Below are 21,132 nucleotides of genomic sequence, written 5' to 3' on the forward strand. Positions count from 1 at the left end.
ACTTAAAGGATAAGAGGACATCTGCATAAAGGGATGGAGAAGTGCCATTCAGAGAGTGGAATCATGGGCAAAGGCAAAGAGGATTACAAATGTTCTGGGAAGACAGTGGAGTGGTACAGAGGATACTGATGTAGGGATGGGCAAAGGTAAGAGGTTTCATAACTGATGACCTTCATTTTCACAATGAGTAGGTCATCTATGAGAGTAAGTTGAGCAGGATCAAATGAAGACTTATAACAGTGAAGAAGGCTTAGGCTGTGTCTTAAGAGGAATCAAAGAGGAAGATCACAACAAATGCAAGGATTAATTGGAGTTTTTTGTTTTTTTTTTAAACTGACATTGAAATACTAAGTTCTTTTATCTGGATAGCCAAAATTAAAAGCCTAGGTTTACTTTAGAGATCAGATATATAAAGTTATCATGTCCTTAACAGACTTCCTCATGCATGCAAAAATACTCTAATTCAGGTTAATTTTATGGCATACATTCTACATTTTACTATATTACAGCATCTATAAGATCTTACCAGTATATGAGAAAAATAAGCTAAGTAAAATGAGGACAAAATCTAATATCTAACAATTTGGTGTATAAATTCAACATCAGAATTTACATTTATTTATGCTTGAGGGGATGGATAACTCATTCTTCATGATGATTATTTTATATCACATGCTTGTATCAAAACATCTCATATACCTCATAAATATATATATATATATACCTACTATGTATCCACAAAAGTTAAAAATTAAAAAAAAAATTTTTAAAGAATTTACATTTATTTATATTATCACACTTACAATGTATTCTTTTATCTTGATACCTAAGATCAACTAATATGTTGTTGGAATAATTATCCTGTTACTAAAGTGTTGAATATATAGTTACATCTTATTTCTGTCTGAAATATGCTAAATTTCCCAAAAATTGAAGTTAAGGCATTTTAAAGACAATTAACATAAGTTGTTCTCCTCCATCATCTCCAACATGGTATCAATACCACTTGAGGAGGGCTTGGCTTACACCAATTTTATTAGGGGCCTTACAAACATCATCTCATTTAATCTTGCAGCCTCAAAAAGTAGGTACCATAATGCCTATTTTATATATAAGAAAATGGGGCCATTCATAGTGGCTCACGCCTATAATTCCCAGTGCTTTGGGAGGACTGCTTGGGGCCAGGAGTTTGAGACCACCTGGACAACATAACAAGGCCCCATCTCCACAAAAAAGTAAAAATTAAAAGATTAGCCAGGCATACTGCCATGCGCCTGTAGTCCCAGCCACCTGGGAGGCTGAGGGAGGAGGATCCCTTACAGCCAGGAGTTCAAAGCTGTATTTAGCTATGATCATACCTGTGCACAGCCACAGGACTACAGCCTGGCCAACATAGCAAAGACTCTTGTCTCTACAAAAAAGTTAAAAAAAAAAAAAAAAAATTAGCCAGGCATGGTGGCCCTTGCCTGTAGTCCCAGCTACTCAGGAGGCTGAGGCAGGAGGATCACTTAGGACGAAGAGTTCAAGGCTGCAGTGAGCTATAACTGCATTATTGCATTCCAGGCTGGGTGACAGAGACAGACCCTGTCTCTCATTAAAAAAAAGAACGAAGAAAGGAAGAAAGGAAGGAAGGAAGGAAGGAGACAGAAAAGGAAAAGGAAAAGGAAAGGAGAGGAAGTAGGGAGGAAAAGGAGAGGAGAAAAGAGGAGAGAAGGAAAGAAACAAAGGAAGGAAGGGAAGGAGGGAGGGAGGGAAAAGAAGAGAAAGAAAGGAAGGAAGGAAGGAAGGAAGGAAGGAAGGAAGGAAAGAAGGAAGGAAAGAAAGAAAGAAAGAGAATAGGATGCCTATAAAGTTATTTGTCTGAAGTTACTCTGCTAGCAGCAGAATAGACACAGAACCCGAGAACTTCAAGGTCTTCACAGAAAGAAAGGAAGAAAGAAAAAGAGAGAGAGAAAAAAGAGACAGAAAACAAGAAGAAATAGAAAAACTTAACAGACGGATAAAAAATCATATGAGTGAATCAGTAATGAAAAATCTCCAAAGAAAACTCCAAGACTAGATGGTTTTACCAATGAATTATACCGAACCTTTAAAAAAGAAATAACACCAATTATTCTCAAACTATTACAAAAAAAATGAAGCACAGAGAACTCTTAACTCATTCTATGAGATCAGCATAACCTTAATACCAAAACCAAACAAAGACACAAAAAAAAGAAAACTACACGACAATATCCCTGATGAACAGACACAAAAATCCTCAACAAAATACTAGCAAACCGAATGCAACAGTACATCAAAAAGATAATACATCGTAATCAAGTGGGGTTTACTCCAGAGATTCAAGGATGATCCAACATACAAAAATTAATAATGTAATACATCACATCAAAAGAATGTCAAAAACTATGTGATCATAGAAAGAAAGAGAGGGAGGGAAGGAGGGAAGGGAAGGGAGGGGAGGGGAGGGAGGGAAGGGATGGGACGGGATGGGACAAAGAAGGAAGGAGAAAGAGAAAGAGAGAAAGGAAGGAAGGAAGGGGAGAGAGACAGAAAGAGAGAGAAAGAAGAAGGAAGGAAGGAAGGAAGGAAGGAAGGAAGGAAGGAGAAAGAAAGAAAGAAAGAAAGAAAGAAAGAAAGAAAGAAAGAAAAGAAAAGAAAAGAAAAGAAAAGAAAAGAAAAGAAAAGAAAAGAAAAGAAAAAGAAAGACAGACAGACGGACGATACCTATAAAGTCATTTGCCTGAGGTCACTCTGCTAGGAGCAGAATAGACACAGAATCCGAGAACTTCAAAGTCTTTGGTCTTTCCACCAAACTACAGTCTATGCTCTTCACACAGGTCCCAAGGCCACCCAGTTACCAGTAAAAATTTTTTCACCTTTTAAAAATTTAGGATTAGGCTTTAACATTAACTTCCAAATGTATCAAGTTTAACATACGAACAGTACAACTGCTGTTAGGGGCCATTAATTTTACTAAATGAACATCAGCAAAAATTTCAAAGTACTAACAATATGAAAGAATACCAGGATAGCCATATAATACCACTTTTATAAAGGATTTTTAAATAGAAGAGTATACTAATGTGTCTGATAAGGTAGATCTTTAACAATAATGGTGGATACATCCCCACACCCTGAAAATCTTGAAACCTGCAATGCAGCTATAACATATGCTGTTGCTCAGAAAGTGAAGCAATGATTTACACCACAGGAGTTACCACAAACTCAAAGTCATATTGCAAAAACAAAGCCACACTAAGATGGGGCTGCTAGACTGATGGACTATGTGAACAGGTCCCACATACTGCCCTCCCAAAACTCTCAATCCAATTGTTGCATGTAAGATTCAAATTCATGTTCCAGCAAAATTATAAATTATTAGTAAACGGAACTTTAGGGTTGTGAATTATGGGAAGGATGTTAAATCTGCCAATCATAGAATCTAGCATACTAGGAATATAAAAAAAAGATTATAATTAGTCCATCAAACTTAATATACTAGCTATCAGTAGTACTAAAAGAAGTTGGTTATATAGAGGAGCTTTGCTTTTTTTCCTATGAACATAAAAATATTCCCTTCAAAAGCTAATGTGGGCCAGGCACAGTGGCTCATGCATGTAATCCCCCTTTGGGAGGCCAAGGTGGGTGGATCACCTGAGGTCAGGAGTTTGAGCCCAGCCTGGCCAACATGGTGAAACCTTGTCTCTACTAAAAATACAAAAATTAGCCAGGCGTGGTGGTGGGCACCTGTAATCTCAGCTACTCGGGAGGCTGAGGCAGGAGAATTGCTGGAACCCGAGGCTAATATGAATGTTTCAATTATGTACATATCTAAATGTGAATCGCAAATCCACTCACATCAGAATAATAAGAATGGGGAGATGATGATGTAGCTTTAAAAAGTGTACTCAATATTTTAACTTGCTTTTGATACAGATTACTGCGATGGTATAAATTGCTATGTTTCCCAAAAGTTGCAATCATTATTAATGGGTAAGATACTGTAACTCAGCCTTTTTCAAACCTAATGAAGTCTGTTAGAGTAATAGCTGAGAAGCATATAAACTAGTGTCATTTATATAAATAGTACCTATTAAACGAGCTATTATATAGCATTTAACACTAATAAATAATATTTTGATTATGGCTAAATTATTTAAAACACTCATAGATATTAACAAAAAATATTAACTTTAAAATGTCAACAAAGTTTACTCATTCTGGCAGGAGAAGTTCACTTGGAATTAATTTTTTTAAAAATCCTCCCTGAAATTCTTAATTGTTGACAAATTTGCTAAATTTGATAAAGTGTTCAAAAACATTTTTCTACAGCCAAGCATGGTGGCTCACACCTGTAATCCCAGCATTTCGGGAAGCCAAGGACAGTGAATCACTTGAGTTCAGGAGTTTGAGACCAGCCTGGGCAACATGGCAAAACCCTGTCTCTAAAAAAACAATACCAAAAATTAGCAAGGCATCATGGCATGTGCCTGCAGGCCCACCTACTAGGGAGGGTGAGGTAGGAGGACTGCTTGAGCCCTAGGCTGAGGCTGCAGGTGAGCCATGACTGTGCCACTGCACCCCAGCCTGGGCAACACAGCGAGACTCTGTCTAAAAAAAAAAAAAAAAAAAAAATCTGAGTAGCAATTGAAAAATTTTCATCCAATCCAATAATAAAAGATGATATACTGTTTGAAAATATAGATAGGTAGCTATAAAAGATGACGTATCTGCTATATCTTGATATCTTATTACCATATTACTATATCAGTCGAAGATATGCAAAAAAGTACTTATTTTATACTCATAACTTTTTTTTCTGGAATTTCATTCAAAAGCAGATCCTCAAATAGTATTTCACAACGATCAGCAACTGTGTTCAATATATCCCTCTTTACTGCCTACAGGGAAAAACACACAAAAACACAGTAAGAAATAAAATACTTTAGATTTACAATATTTAACTAACAAAAAAAACATAATTTGCTTTCCAGTACAATCATGCCCACTAAATAACTGATACATCATTCCGTGTTTTATTTCCACTTATTTAGCACACTTATTAACAAATTTATAGTTTAATGACAAATTTGCCTAGACCATATCTAAATAATTAAAAACAGATAAATGAATAAAATTTCACATCTAAGAAAATAATTGCAGTGTTCCAAATTACATACTAATATGTACAACAGTGGAACACTTACTAAACTTGTATAGTCATCATTTTTAAAAAGGCACAAAATAGATACTCTACATATGAAAATCTTGACACCAATTATATGGTACATTTGGACTGCACAATAGGCCATTAGCAGTTAAAATCAAATTAATAATTACAAAATGAAAGATTAAAAAACGGTAAAATTTTAGGTTTTTGTTAATAGTTAACATGGTTCCATATGCTAGTTATTCCTTTTTGTACCTGCACAGCATCTTTAACTTTGGGTTTACTGCTGTGAATATAAGCTCTGCATTTCACAGCACCCTTAAGGTTTACAGAACCGCTACATATCTGGACTGTGGCTGTGGATCTGTGGTCTGAATTCAGGAGCTGAAAGACAAAATCTGTTTAAGTTCTAATAACCAACAATGATTAACTACAGGAAATATTTAAACATTATATTAGCGATTTTATGAAGAGAGAAGAAAGTTTTGACTGAGCCAAGCATTTGAAATTATTCTCTGCAAATTATTTAAAGGCCTTCACATTTGTTTTTATAAGTTACATATTATTTTCCAGGCATTTTGAAGGTATACTGAAATTAAACACAACTACATCTAAATTTTTCTAACATAACCATCTAAAATGGTTCAATATTCACTCAATATGTTCCTAAAAATATATTATTTGCAAATTATTCACATCAGTACTGTGATGATTAAAAGATATACAAAGAAGATATGATGTAGTAGATGTAAGTTGTGCAATGCAAAATAAGTTTACAATAACAAATACAAAGTGGGACGTGATAACTACGGTAAAACTACAAGCAATGCACAGACACATAGATTTACACACTTTCAACCAAAAACTTTCATGAACTAGTCCCATCCTCTTTGGTCTAAGGAATGCCAGTGCTCTTGTTTGGTTTTCAGGTGTTTCACATACATTTTCAACCCCATCATTTTAATAAGTGCCAAAAACAAGGACAGTATCAAAATAGTTAAAGTACTACAGGTTGAGCATCCCTAATCTGAAAATCCTGAATGCTCCAAGATCCAAAACTTATTGAGCACCAATGTGATGCTCAAAGGAAAAGGTAATTAGAGCATATAAGATTTGAGATTTTTGGATTAGAGATGCTCAACTGGTATGTATTCTGCAAATATTACAAAATCTAAAAAAAATCCCAAACCCAAAACACTTCTGGTCCTAAGCATTTCAAATAAGGCACACTCAACCTGCAATAGAGGCCTATAATAACAATGGAAACAAAAAATCATGATTTAAAAAAATAACCAAAAATGGAAATGGTAAGGAAGTAATTTATGTTCTAAGAACACTTGGAGTCTAAGTCATTCAACAACAAAATCAATTCTGAAGAACAAAAGTCAAATTATACAACTTGTGAAAAGTGCTTAGTGCCTATGTGCTTATGCCATCAGGAATAAATGCGTAAAAATAATGAAGAGTAGAATATTTACATGCAAAGCTATTGAAAGAGCATTATTTGATGTCTAGTGTAATTCAAGCAATGTCTAAGGCAATGTAAATCTTCTAGGTGTTGTTTAACAATTTAAACTTTAACATGGTCAAGGACTTGTTGATAAAACATTTGCCACAGACCACACAGCTCCAAAGGTCCTGGGTCCATTCAAAAATGGCTATCATCAAACCAAGCAGCAGTGTGATGATGCTGATACAATGTCTGGAATAAGCTTCCATATGACACATGTAGAGTTCATTGATACATCAATAAGGTGGGGTTGGAAGAGGAGTAACAGGCTTCCCCTATCTACTCCACAAATTTTTACTGTAGACAAAACTACTCTAAAAAGAATGCCCTATTTTACATATTTAACATATAATTTATATATTTTTAACATATAACACATTTATATATTAGTATATGTAAATATATGTGTATGTGTGTATATACACCTATCTATCTATCTATCTATCTATCTATCATCTATCTATATTTAATTACGGCATTGTTTTCCAAAATAGACTAGACTATTAAAGACTATACACACACATATTAAAGAAAAGAGGTATTTTTTGGTTGGTTGGTTGGTTTTATTTTGTTTTGTTTGAGGCAGGGTCTTGTTCTGTCATCCAGCCTAGAGTGCAGTGATGCTATCACAGCTCACTGCAGCCTCAAGCTCCTAGGCTCAATCGATCCTCCCACCTTCGCCTCCCAAGTAGCTGGGACTACAGGCGCGCACAATCACCCCCAGCTAATTTTTGTATTTTTTTGTAGAGACAGGGTTTCACTTGTTGCTCAGACTCATCTTGAACTCCTAGGCTCAAGCGATCACCCTGCCTAGGCCTCCCAAAGTGCTGGGATTACAGGCATGAGCCACCATGCTCAGCCAGGAAAAGTTTTAAAGAATGTAAGGTCTGACTCATTCCTTTTAGGTGGAAATGTAAACCAGTTGGGGTCTACAAATGTAAACTCCTCTTGGTTATCTGGACTTAGGAATAACCTGGCTGACAAACAGCCTATAGGTGAGGGAACTTCTGTGATGCTGACAAAGTATTTGAAAAAGAGAAGATCCCCATTTCTATGGGAACCAAATGAAATCTTACACGAGTAGTGGCATTTGGGCTAGATCTTAATGTACAGATAGGATTTTGACAGTTTGGGTGACAGAGAAAAGAGCAAAGACATGATACATAGTTCAGGAAATAGAGTTTTAAAGGTACGGCAAGCATATATCTAGAAAATGAGGTAGAAAATAAGAACAAAAAGGTATGCTGAGGCTATGAAGAACCCTGAGTTGGACTTCTCTAACTAGTCAGTACAGAACACTTAAGAAATTTTGAGCAAGGAGAATAACATAATCAGTGTCCGGCCATTGTACAAACTCAATAAATACTTCTTGAAAAAAATTAATAACTGAACATAAACTATGATTCAGAAATAATCATCTGAGTGTATAAACAGGATAGAATAGATAAATGGAAAGTATTTCAAGAGATATACTAACAAAGTAGAAGAGATTTAGAGAAACAATCACTTTGGACAAGAATGTATAGATGAAGAGAGACCAGTTAAGGGTTACTCGTGCTAGTTTAGGTAAAATAATACTGTTGTAAGGCTAATGACAGCAGGACTGTATGGAAAATAAAAGAAAAGCTTAATACTACAAATAAGGAATCAATAAGACTTAACCGGGAGGAAAGTGCCAATAAGTACTTACTGACTACTTATTGTATATTAGTCACTTCAAAATTTCCAGCTAGGTGATCGGTGGAGTGACTGCCAAAAATATATTATACTATATAATATTATTACTACACCTGGCCAGGCGCGGTGGCTCACGCCTGTAATCCAAGCACTTTGGGAGGCCGAGGAGGGCGGATCACGTGGTCAGGAGATCGAGACCATCCTGGCTAACACAGTGAAACCCTGTCTCTACTAAAAATACAAAAAATTAGCCGGGCGTGGTGGCAGGCACCTGTAGTCCCAGCTACTTGGGAGGCTGAGGCAGGAGAATGGCGTGAATCCGGGAGGCGGAGCTTACAGTGAGCCGAGATCGCACCACTGCACTCCAGCCTGGGCGACAGATCCAGACTCCGTCTCAAAAATAACAATAATATTATTACTACAATAAATTATCTCATGAGATCATCTTCCACTCATCTCTCTATATTCCCACACTCTATACATCTCCCAACTACAATTTTATACTATTAATAAAATAATCTTAACCAAATTGTTTAATAAACCATGCAGTAAGCCTAACTAGTGAAGAGCACATAAGTAGTGGAATAGCCAGCCTCAAAACAAAGAATACTTCTAAAATCAAGACAAAGTAGAAAATCAGAGACTAAAATACCTCTAAGGTATTGAAAAATGAAATTGAGAACTCACATAGAGTGGCATACGCCCAAAGACAATTTACTAATGCTCTATTGCTACACACAGAAAAAGAAGAAACTAAAACATCCTCAAATGCCAAATTGCTTTAAACTCTATTCAGTTCAAAAAAACACAAGTCCTGAGAGTATTTCTGTTTCAAAATCCAGTGTAATATTGAAATAAAGTTTCCTACAAACACGCGTGTGCTATTTTATACCCTTGTCTGTTCTTCAGGATAATTTCAAGTAGGATTAAAATCAAAGGCATCCATTTTTAGGAATAAGTAGTGGCTTTAACTTTTTATTCTTTAAGATATCCAACTTTTAAATTTTCGAAAAGACGTGTAAATTAAAGCAACCATACTTACATATAAAACTTGCTAATTAATACTTTGTGATTTTTATCAAATCGGGGGGTATAAATCTAATAAATCTACTTCAAAATACGCATATGACAACTCTTTGCACCTCTGTGTACACATCTTTTAAGTTGTTAAAATTGCAACTTTAACTATAAAAGCTACAACCCAAAATATGTACACATACATACATGTATAAGTATGCATGTATGTGTTCATATTTTTTTAAACTGCTATTTATTGATGTTAAAATTTTAATATCCTTGAGGCAAAAACCTCAAACAGGTTTTATTAAAATGATGTTTCTTGGGAATAACCTTCCTATAATCAGCCATTTCATACAGTCTCTTACAGCTCTAAAATCCTTTTATTCTCTAATGAGAAAAATAGAAACAGAAACAGTTTCATTATGGTTATGCTAATAAATATTTTAACTAAGTGTTATTTTAAAGTATTTACCAACTGCGTTAGCACTCTGACATCAAAAGAAAGATTAGTTGCTTGAGTATTTCCTCTAGAAGATTTTTTCTGAAAAAACACAAAAGTTAAAAAGCCAAATTGTGAAACCTGTACAATATAAAAGACAACTTATAAACTATTGTACATATACTAAGTAACTTAGAAAAAACAAGTCTTTTAATTATTTTAATTTAGCTTTTTATATAGATATTACTTTATGTATTCTGTATCAATATGCACTCTTTAAAACAATTAATTCCATACTTTCATTCCTCTAAAGCAACAACTGGCAAACCACCGCCTGTGGGCAAATACCCACATTGCCACTCATCTTTGTAAATAAAGTTTTACTGGTATGGGACCAGGATCATTCACTTATGTATCTCCTGTAGTTGCTTTCATGTTACACAGTAGAGATAAAAATACAGCCTGTGAAATCTAAATAGGTAGTATTTTTCTCTTCACATAAAGTTTGCTGATCCCGCTTTAAAAAGGGAGAGATCACAAAAGTTCCGCTTCCTTCAGGTCAAAGCTATTTTAGAAGCCTCTATAAACCTCTTTTATAAAATGGCCATAGCTTTTGAACTGCCATCAGGGCAGAACAACATGTGGCCTTTGGTTGCAGGTCAGCAGTTTACAATTTAGAAATCAGATGAAATTCAGATGACACTCCTGTACAGTTTTGGGATTCCAATTACATCATTTTCTTTTTTTTCTTGGACTTATTTTTTAACTTTTAAGTTCATGAGTACATGTGCAGATTTGTAACACAGATAAACTTCAATCATGGGGGTTTGATACACAGATTATTTCATCATCCAGGTATTAAACCTAGTACCCCTTATTTATTTTTCCTGATCCTCTCCTTCTCCCTCCTTCCAGTGTGTTTTTCCCCTCTATGTGTCCATGTGTTTTCATCATTTAGCTCCCACTTAAAAGCCAGAACATATGGTATTTGGTTTTCTGTTCCTGTTAGTTTTTTTTTTTCCTTTTCTTTTATTTTGAAATGGAGTCTTACTCTGTAGCCAAAGGCTGGAGTGCAGTGGCATGATCTCGGCTCAGTGCAACCTCCACCTCCCAGGTTCAAGTGATTCTTCTGCCTCAGCACCCCGAGTAGCTTGTGATTACAAGCACCTGCCACCACACCCGGCTAACTTTTGTATTTTTAGTAGAGACAGGGTTTCACCATGCTGACCAGGCCGGTCTTGAACTCCTGACCTCAAGTAATCTGCCCACCTTGGCCCCTCAAAGTGCTAGGATTACAGGTGTGAGCCACCACGCCTGGCCCCTGCCTCCCAAGTAGCTGCGATTACAGGCACCTGCCACCAATGCCCAGCTAACTTTTGTATTTGTAGTAGACACAGGGTTTCACCATGTTGACTAGGCTGGTCTCAAACTCCTGACCTCAAGTGACCCACCCACCTCGGCTCCCCAAAGTGCTGGGATTACAGACGTGAGCCACCATGCCTGGCCCCGCATTAGTTTTCTAAGGATAATGGCCTCCAGCTCCATCCATGTTCCTGCAAAGGACATGATCTCGTTCTGTTTTTATGGCTGCACAGTATTCCATGGTGTATATGTACCACATTTTCGTTATCCAGTCTATCACTGATGGGCATTTAGGTTGATTCCATGTCTTTGCTATTGTGAATAGTGCTGCAATGAATGTAATGCATGCATGTGTCTTTACAATAAAACAATTTATATTCTTTTGAGTGTATAGCCAGTAATAGGATTGCTGGGTCAAATGGTATCTCTGTTTTTAGGTCTTTGAGGAATCAACACACTGCCTTCCACAATGGTTGAACTTATTTATACTCCCACCAACGGTTTATAAGCATTCCTTTTTCTCTGCAGCCTTGCCAGCATCTGTTATTTTTTGACTTTTTAATAACAGGCATTCTGACTGGTGTGAGATGGTATCTCACTGTGGTTTTCATTTGCATTTCTCTAATGATCAGTAATGCTGAGCTTTTTTTCATACGATTCCTGGCTGCATGTATGTCTTTTGAAAAGCATCTGTTCATGTCCTCTGCCTACTTTTTAATGAAGTTGTTTTTCTAAGAAAAACATTTGCCCTTTACTTTAAAAGAAATTAGAAATGAGAGGTAGATGAAATCAGTTTTCTTGTAGGCAAGGACTAAAAATAAGTAATCTTTTATTTTTCCTTAAGCACTACCAAGTTAATAAGATGATTTTCTCTTAACTTACCTGTCCTTCTAATAGGTCACAATCTTCATCTTTAACTTGTCCATTAATCAAATAAACACCATTTTCTATTTCCTTGGCCCAGCGTGTAAGTCCATTCTTAACAGAAACACAACATGGAAATCTTTCAGATATAATGCCATCTCAATTAAACTTCCTATAATCTACTTTATTCCACCTAATAAACTGAAATATTAAAATCCCTAAGTCTCACTAATGCAGCATTTAAATCTAGTTTCATAAATTTAAAAAAAAGTATACCCCCCATTCTTGATACTTTATCATATTTAATAATACAGTTTTTTTCTGATCTTTATCCCAGAATAACATTAATGTCACAGACTCAGGAGGTTATTAAGTACATGACCAGTTAAATAAAATTTAATACCCATTACCTTAAAAAAAGTGAGAAAAAAGCCTCAAATAATATGTCTAAAAAATTTTAAAAAAAAGCTCTATTTGACATCTTCAATGTGAAAAATGAAGAAAAATAAGATAAAAATAAAAGAATGGTATAGAAATACAAAAAAAGAACTGGAAAAAGGAAGACAAAAAAACCTAACTACCAAGAGAAAGCTAAAAGTCCAAACAGTATAGCTTCTTACATTAATTACATTTTACACATGTTAATTAATGAATACTGGTATATTTAGTTTAATGACAAAGCACATAATACTACTTAATTGGCATATGATAAGTACTAGTGTATTTAGTTTAATAACTAAATTATTAGTTATTATTAAACTGAATACACTAGTATTATGACATTGTTCCACTTCTAAAAATCTCTAATTTGGCTGCGGTGATAAGTTACTCACTCACATAACAACCTTATTATAAGCAGAATGTAATTTTTGAGGACTGTAAAAAGAATGACACATGTAAGCAGAATAAAAGTAGATTGTTCACTTGGCAATCACTGAAGAAAATTCATTTTACCCTGATACCTTTGTATTTTTCTCCAGAGTATAGCTGACAGAAGTAGCAGAAAGTGGGATGTGAATATTAATGTGAACTGTACACTCTAAAGAAAGCCATGAGGATGATAATCCACTTTGATACTTCCAATCTGCTGGTCTTGCTGAACTCTAGCAGTGGAGAAGGGAGAAAAATAACTATGATGTAGTCTAGATAAAATACATGGATCAACAAAACATTATTAAATATACAACCTAAATAACGCATACAAGCTGATATCTAACATATATGGCTAAACCCTTGATCAAAAGACTATAGGTTGAACTAAACACAAAATAAAGCATGTGTTAAGTTCAGTACTCTTCAATACATCCTTGGCAACACTTCTCCTCCCAATGGTAGGCAGAAAAAGAATCAGAAATTTCCATGTTTAGAATTCTGAAAGGTCCTTTGATCCTCTAGCTTCAACAGTATCAATACTGAAGATTCTGATGTGAAGCAAATAATCACTGAGCAACTCCTAGGTGGCAGGCATTCTCCTTTCTGTCCCATCCTTGCTAATGACACTGCAAAGTTACTTTTTCACATACCCTTTTAGATGCATTAGCAAAGTGCTAGTCTGGGTTTTGCTGAATACACATAGCTTGTTTAATAGGCAGTGCAGCTACCAAAAGTCCTCAGTCACTTTTACTACCAGCCTCTCAAATATAAAACCAAATACACAAACAAGGTAAGAGGAGATTAACAAAGATATTTTAACAATTTTTTAAAAAGTTGGCTGGGCGTGGTGGCTCAAGCCTGTAATCTCAGCACTTTGGGAGGCGAAGGCAAGCAGATCACTTGAGCCCAGAAGTTCAAGACAAGCATGAGTAACACGGTGAAACCCTATCTCTATCAAAAAAAAAAAAAAAACACAAAAGTAATTAGCCAGGTGCAGTGGTGCACATCTGTAGTCTCAGCTACTCAGGAGGCTGAGGTGGGAGGATCCCTCGAGCCCAAGAGGTGGAGGCTGCAGTGAGCTATGACTGCATCACTGCACTCTAGCTTGGGCAACAGAGTGAGACCCTGTCACACACAAAAAAGTTTTCTTTATCTGTAATAAAATTAATCATATTTCAAAATAAAAACTACAGCTGTTTGTACACATCAATAGGAAGTGATAGCAATGGAAATTATTAAAACTAAATATAAAGCTGAATTTTGATTGAAAATACTTTGTGACACAGGAAAATCTTTAAAGAGTAAATTTCTTACCTTTGGATCATGGATATCGTAAGTTCGACAAAATATTCTTTACTAATTAAGGACAGAAATAACCAAAAAAGGCATTATTGATAACTAAAAGAATATAAACCATCAAAAAATAAACTAAAAAATGCACACATCCAAAAGTTCTTACAAAATCTTAACACTTTAAAGATATGTGTACATATATGTACATATGTGTGTATGTAGTCATATAAACTGCTGTCACTATAGTACTTGCAGTGCTTGAAAATCATTTCCTACCTTTTATGAATCCCGCTAATTGCAATAAATAGAATCAAAGCACTCGTGAGATTCTGCTCAAATATACACTCTCCATAACAAAAAGTATCACTGTTTTACATGAGGTCAAACCTGAGACTATTCATTGGATTAAAGGGCTTGTATATGAAACTGTGCAGTTAAATACTAAAGTTTTTTTTTATTGTTGTTGTTTTTTGTTAAAAAAAAAAAAAAAGCCCTGCTTCTGCAGGAATGGTCACTTTTAAAATTCTGTCTTTGGAAGTCCACGGATCGTGTCACTCCTTTGGTGAGGCTGACCCTTGCTTGGGAGGTACCCTTGCCCTGGCAAGGTGTAGACAAGAGAAGGTAAGGAGGTCGTGTAACTGGCTTTTAGTGTCATTTCATCTTAGCCAAAGACATAAGAATTTCTCCGATGTCCTATACCATCCAGCTCTGTGCACCCGTGCTTTGAACTGTACATCCTTATCTATAGAAACTGGAGGTAAAAACTTTAACATAATAAAAACATTACTTTGCCTAAGCCATCAGTTAGGCATTTATCTCTGTAGGGAATCTGCTGTGCTTGGATGTACAGGGGCAGATAGCTGGTAAAAAATTCAGAATCCTGATTCTTTCATATTTCAGATCTCAAGCTTTTTATGACCTTGGGGCATGATTAACAACCATTATTGCTATTATTATTATTGGTAGCTCTAATTCCATGTTATTTACAGAAAAATCTTACAAAACTATGCCTATTTTTTAAATGATGATTTAAATAAATAGCGAAAAAACCTTGTAAGAATATTATTTTGGTATTTTGTACTTTTAAACCATAAACTGAACAAAAGATACTTTTTTGTAGAAGCACAAATGTGAAGTGTCACTCGTTCTGAGACTTCCTCCTCTGTGAAATTCCACAACCTCTTTCTATTTATAGACTTTTCCACAGCAAACATTAGCTGAAAGAGAGAAAAATACACACTAATTGAATGCAAAATGAAAAAAAAAAGTGAGTGTTGAAATAGGCAATTATAATGTCCCCAACTCTCATTTAGCTTTAAAATTCCATGATTCTTTATCTATTGGAGAAGGGGTCTCACTATGTTGCTCAAGCTGGCCTTGAACACCTGGGCTCAAGCGATTCTCTCACCTCAGCTTCCCAAGTAACTGGGACTACAGGTGTGTGCCACCATTAATTTTTCTTTTCTTCAAATTAAAGACTGGAGCTGATTACTAACCTTTCTGAATTCCTTTTAGGAAATTACAGAAAAATTGGGTTTAAATAAAAAAAATGTAATTCACTATCATTAGAGATTAATTGGACATGAAAAATTAATTTGGGGCAACTAGAATTTATATAAACTATAGAACAGAGACTTTAATTAGAATGAGAAATGACAAGTGATTTTAACTAAAGAAATCGAGCTTGTCACCCATTCAGCATTTCTTATTTAAATGTCACACAAGACTTAAGGCAATATACAACAACATATAAAATACAGTAATAACATAAATTAAAAGTTAAAGTAGAATAGTGAGATAAATTTTTGTCAGAAATAAGAATTATAAAAATGCATACTTGATATAAAGGGTGGTAATACATTTCGCTCTAAGCTTTCTAACAATAATGTGCAGAGAGAAATCTAATCTGTAACCTAATTCACATGGTCTGTAAGCTAAAAACAATCATCAGAGGAGGCACAACTTTCTTCATAATATAAAAAGAAATTCTTCCAGAAACACAATATTAATGTAATATGATGAATAAAGTCCTTAACAATAACGGGTGACACTGACAAGTTTTATAAGGCTGTTTCTTGTAGTGTTTGTCAATGTAGCCAGTGGAAACAATTAGATAATTGAAACTCAGTAATTTCAGAGATAAAGCATTTCTAAAGTTTTATATACTTTTTAGGAACAAAAGATACAAAAGCAAGGAAAGTGGGCCTGGCTATATCGCTCTAGCACTGGGCCCACATCCAACCCCCTCAATTCAGCAGCAGCCACAAAAGGTTGCACAATCAATGCTATTAATATTAAATACGCATAGATTTAGGTTAAATTTCAAAATGCCAAAGGGAATGAACAATTGTGAACAAGGTAAATTTATTTAAGATGGAAAAATTGGCAGAGGGTTAAACAATTTAGCAGGGAGAAGAATATCTCCATTTTCTTCCCTTACTCCCCTAGGTGCAAATATCAAAGGCTTGAGGCTGGGACATCTGACAGGTTACAAGACTGAAAAAATCTGTAACATCTGAAGTTCTCAGCTGCACACTTTTTACCTAAAAAATGTTTTTCTGGGATACTGTTGGGGTTGGGTTTTATATGTCTCAAGATTTTAAGGTCCCCACTGTTTTGGGGTATGAAATACTCTTCAAAAAGTTCATGTGGATCCTGAATGCTAAAAGAGCTGGCTACACAGAATTTACCTTAGGTTTGGGTTTTAGGGAAAACAGCATGTGGACCTTCATATTTACTTTTACACTAAGTTACCTAATTCGCTGGCGCAGTAATTAAGCAAAAAACACAGGAGATTCCTGATAGATACTGTGTCCAGGAATAATCTGATTGTTTGTATTTTACTCTCAGGATCTTGGGAGAATTGAAAACAAGGTAAAGAATTTCAGCACCTATTAATTTCATGTTACAGTAATCACTAGGTACTAAATGGAAGGTGTGACAGAATACTGCTATTGCATAAGAAAAACTGTTAAAGAATTATAATTTGTTTCCTAATAGTCAGAAATTATCTCTAAAATAAAGACTATTTTAAAGTATGTAGTTCTTCTGTCAAAAAGAATTTTACTTCCACAAAGATGTCTTTTTTACAACAAATTATTAGATCCAAGTGACTGAGTTCTTAATATTATAATCATTTGAATTTTTCAATATTTTATAATGAATTATTTGCTTGCATAATTTATGTGGAATTACTGTCATTAGTCATGGTTATTATTGAGAAACAAATAATTTAACTTTTTAACTTGAGGAAAGAATAGCTTTTTCAAATTTGTACGAAATGCCATATGGGCTGATGATAGCCCTGGTTTGGATAGTGTACTAAATAAATAATAAAATTACCAATGGAAAAAAAAAAATAAAATGTGTAGTTTTTAAAAATATAAACATTTTTTACACTCAAGATATCCAAGCAATTGAGTGACAAAAGCTTTTTCAATGTAACCCCAACAAAAAGAATTATGGAAAACAAATTCAAATACGCCTAGAATCATTATACATACTCATAATCAATAAAAATAACATATAACTGATTTCATTAAGAATGTTCGATACATCAAACTTACTCTACGCAGGGCATTTTGAAAATCACTTGCCAGTTCTAAAGTAGTAATAATAAATACTCCAAGAACTAAAAGTCCCCCTGGTAGCATTCTGGATACCTAAAAATAGAAATATAGTATTAGCTAACAAATTGGCATTATATGCAATCCTTTCTGTTTGAGAAACTGTCTGTTTAGCGTGTCCTTAGCTTTTCACCTTAAAACTACTTTATAAATAAAACTATCTGATAACAACATCCTTTAGCTACATCAATAAATAAACCCTTTACTCAGGAGATCAAAGACTGAAATATTTTTTCAATGGCGTCCCACCATCAGCTAAATATTTTTAAATGAAGTTTTATTTTAGATTGACATTTCAGACTTTCTAGGATCTGGCCAATGTGATGTTTATACACTCATTTGACACTACTTTTCCTCAAGTAATTCAAATATTTGTCAAAAACTACTTGAAAAGTAGTGTCAACTGAGGCTATAAACTGTTTTCCATACACATCCTAGGCTTTCTAACTCTATGTCTTTACTCAGGGTGCTCCCTAGGCCGAAACTGACTTTTTCTTATATTTCTACATGTCTCAACCCTATTGGATACTTCAAAGGAAGCTTGAGGAAGCTGCCTTCCCTGATCTTTTGATGTCTGAACTCTGACAGGGCTTTGGTGTAGTTTTCCCATGGATTTTATCACATAGTCTTATATCATAGTTATCTGTGAACCCTACTAGTTGGTCAGGGAGCTCCTTAAGGGAATAAGTAATTCTACCTTTGTATCCCTATTTTTAGCAGCATACTAGATCTGGAATTTGAACAGAGGGAGTCTGACTTGAAAATCCATTATTTTCTATTGCATAGATTAACCTCAAATTTTTAAGCCCATTTACTGATATTGGGCATTTATGCTATATCTAATTTTACCTTAAAATAATATTGATTAAAAATCCTAGTACGTCTTTCTGCATTCATAGAATTATTTGTTTAGGACAAATCCCTTGAGGTGGATAACTGGTTTAAGAAGTTATACATATTTTTAAGGTTTTTGATACATACTACCATGATATCTCCATATCTGTATTTCCCTTCACATGATTGTGGCTAGTTCTTAATACCACATGGATTTTTTTCTATCATCTATACTCAGAGATTAGAGTGTTTTGGTTAGCCTTTGATTACTTAATGTATAAGCAATCAATCAGAGTAGAGTCTTAGAAAATTAGGTATCATGCTCTAATCCTTAATCTACTTGCACTATGTCTGCTGGTGTTTTCCTCTGATTTAATAAATTCTATTTACTATAGTAGCACAATTCTGACAAACAAAGTTTTCATATCTAGCATAGGGAGCCTGCATATCTTTTCAAAATCACCAACACAAAAAAGTAACCATTTTTTAGGAGATAGAGATGAGAGCAAGAAAGGGGAAAAAGTAAAATTAACCTTTTCTTTCTAGAGGTAAAGGTCAAGCTAATTTACTATATAAATTCATTAATATTCTGTGTGTGTGTGTGTGTCATATACAAGTTTATGACAGACCAAAAGCAAAATTAGAGTAGAAAGTTATTTATAAACCATTGGGAATTTAACTTTACATTACTTAATATTTTCTTTAGAAGATGGTTGCCATGTTTGTCCCCTTAAATATCATGTTGAATGTGAACCCAAGTGGGGCCTAATGGAAGGTGTTTGGGTCATGGGGCAGATCCCTCATTAATGGCTTGGTTCCATCCTCACAGCAATGAATGAGTTCTCACTATATTTGTTCCTAGGAGAGCTGGTTGTTAAAAAAAAAAGCCTGGCACCTCCCAACCCCTTGCTTCCTCTCCGGCCAAGTGATCTTTACATACCAGCTCCAATTTACCTTCTGACATGAACAGAAGCAGCCTGAGGCTTTCACCAGATGCACAATCTTGCAGCCAGCAGAATCATGAGCCAAACAGACCTTTTTTTCTTTATAAATTACTCAGTCTTAGGTATTCCTTAATAGCAACACAAACGGACTAAAACAATAATAATTAAATATTGGATTTCTTTGTTCTGTTTTGTTGAGACAGAGTCTCGCTTTGTCGCCCAGGCTGGAGTGCAATGGCGCGATCTTGGCTCATTGCAACCTCCACCTCCCAGGTTCAAGCAATTCTCCTGCCTCAGCCTCCCAAGTAGCTGGGATTACAGGTACCTGCCACCATACCTGGCTAATTTTTCATATTTTTAATAAAGACAGGGTTTCACCATGTTGGCCAGGCTGGTCTTGAACTCCTGACCTCAGGTGATCCACCCACCTTGGCCTCCCAAAGTGCTGTGATTACAGGCAAGATTTTTTTTTTTAATATAACTGTCCACTGCCCCATGATCAAACACACACACAGACACAGATATATGTCCATGTATATATATATATATGTATATCTACATACATAGAAACACGTTTGAGTTTAAAAGATTTAAAGATTTAAAGTTGATTGGAAAAGGAAATAAATCTCTTATTAAAGAAAATTCTTTTTCTTAAAACAAACAAAAACGCAGAATGTGTAGGTCTGTCACATAGGTATACGTGTGCCATGGTGGCTTGCTGCACCTGTTGACCTGTCCTCTAAGTTCCCCCCCCCCACCCCCAACCCTAGAAAAGGAAATAATTCTATTTTTACCTTATTCTAACATTATTTATTTGATGATATATAATTCATTCAATAAATACTTGTAAGTGAATTAATTTAGTCATTATTCCCACTCACCCATCCCAAATCTGTTTTTTCCTCATGTAATGCCAACACTATCCTCCTAGACACCCAGGCTAAAAATCTCAGTCATCTTTAGCTACTTTCTCCCTATGTCTCTTCTCTCTACTCATTCACTAAATCTTCTTGATTCTAGCTCTTTTTTGAAATAAAACTTAAACATATAAACAAAAAAATCAGATAACCTGGCAGGCATGTTCTGTGGCCCATTCTTCATCCAAGTTATCCAACTTAGCTTTGGGATGTTTGAGGTTCTCACTTTGCTCCTCTTTGGGTGGCGTTCTAGTGGCAAGAATCACATAATCCTTTTGTGACGAACACTTCAAAAACAAATTAAAAAGCTTGTTAAAGTGATATCCGATTCCTCAATCTAATTAGAGTGATACCTGAATTCCTTAGCTTTTATGACATGCAAAAACTGAGTAATATTTGTAACAGGTTAAATCATTAATATCCACATTATAGTGGAAGCTAAAGGGAAGCTAATTTTCAAGGATGGCCTTACAACCTTTCCCTCACATGTTGTTTATCTTTTAATGTATTTAATATCTGCTTCTTATTTATTTGGACAACTCAAATGTAAATCACGGAGTGGTCCCTAAAAATGGTTTACTGGATGAGTGAATGAATTAC

At 35.0% G+C, this 21,132-nt stretch overlaps 1 protein-coding gene across 14 annotated transcripts in view; it reads right to left on the bottom strand.

Moving 5' to 3' along the window:
- ODR4 (odr-4 GPCR localization factor homolog) overlaps window positions 1-21,132 on the bottom strand; it is a 91,361-nt gene that overhangs the window by 63,626 nt on the left and 6,603 nt on the right. For all 14 annotated transcript variants that reach the window (XR_004031700.1, XR_004031699.1, XR_004031698.1 and 11 more), the window contains exons 3-11: window positions 20,685-20,819; window positions 17,778-17,873; window positions 15,322-15,428; window positions 14,233-14,269; window positions 13,008-13,148; window positions 12,064-12,159; window positions 9,853-9,921; window positions 5,429-5,557; window positions 4,814-4,904 (exon numbers count right to left, since the gene is read on the bottom strand). Coding sequence is in view for 5 of the 14 variants with exons in the window: in XM_030818737.1 (XP_030674597.1) it covers window positions 4,814-4,904; window positions 5,429-5,557; window positions 9,853-9,921; window positions 12,064-12,159; window positions 13,008-13,148; window positions 14,233-14,269; window positions 15,322-15,428; window positions 17,778-17,873; window positions 20,685-20,819 (901 nt within the window). In the remaining 9 variants the exon portion in view is untranslated. The remainder of the gene's footprint in view (window positions 1-4,813; window positions 4,905-5,428; window positions 5,558-9,852; window positions 9,922-12,063; window positions 12,160-13,007; window positions 13,149-14,232; window positions 14,270-15,321; window positions 15,429-17,777; window positions 17,874-20,684; window positions 20,820-21,132) is intronic.

Source organism: Nomascus leucogenys, chromosome 9, assembly GCF_006542625.1.
Source record: "Nomascus leucogenys isolate Asia chromosome 9, Asia_NLE_v1, whole genome shotgun sequence".
Taxonomy (NCBI): domain Eukaryota; kingdom Metazoa; phylum Chordata; class Mammalia; order Primates; family Hylobatidae; genus Nomascus; species Nomascus leucogenys.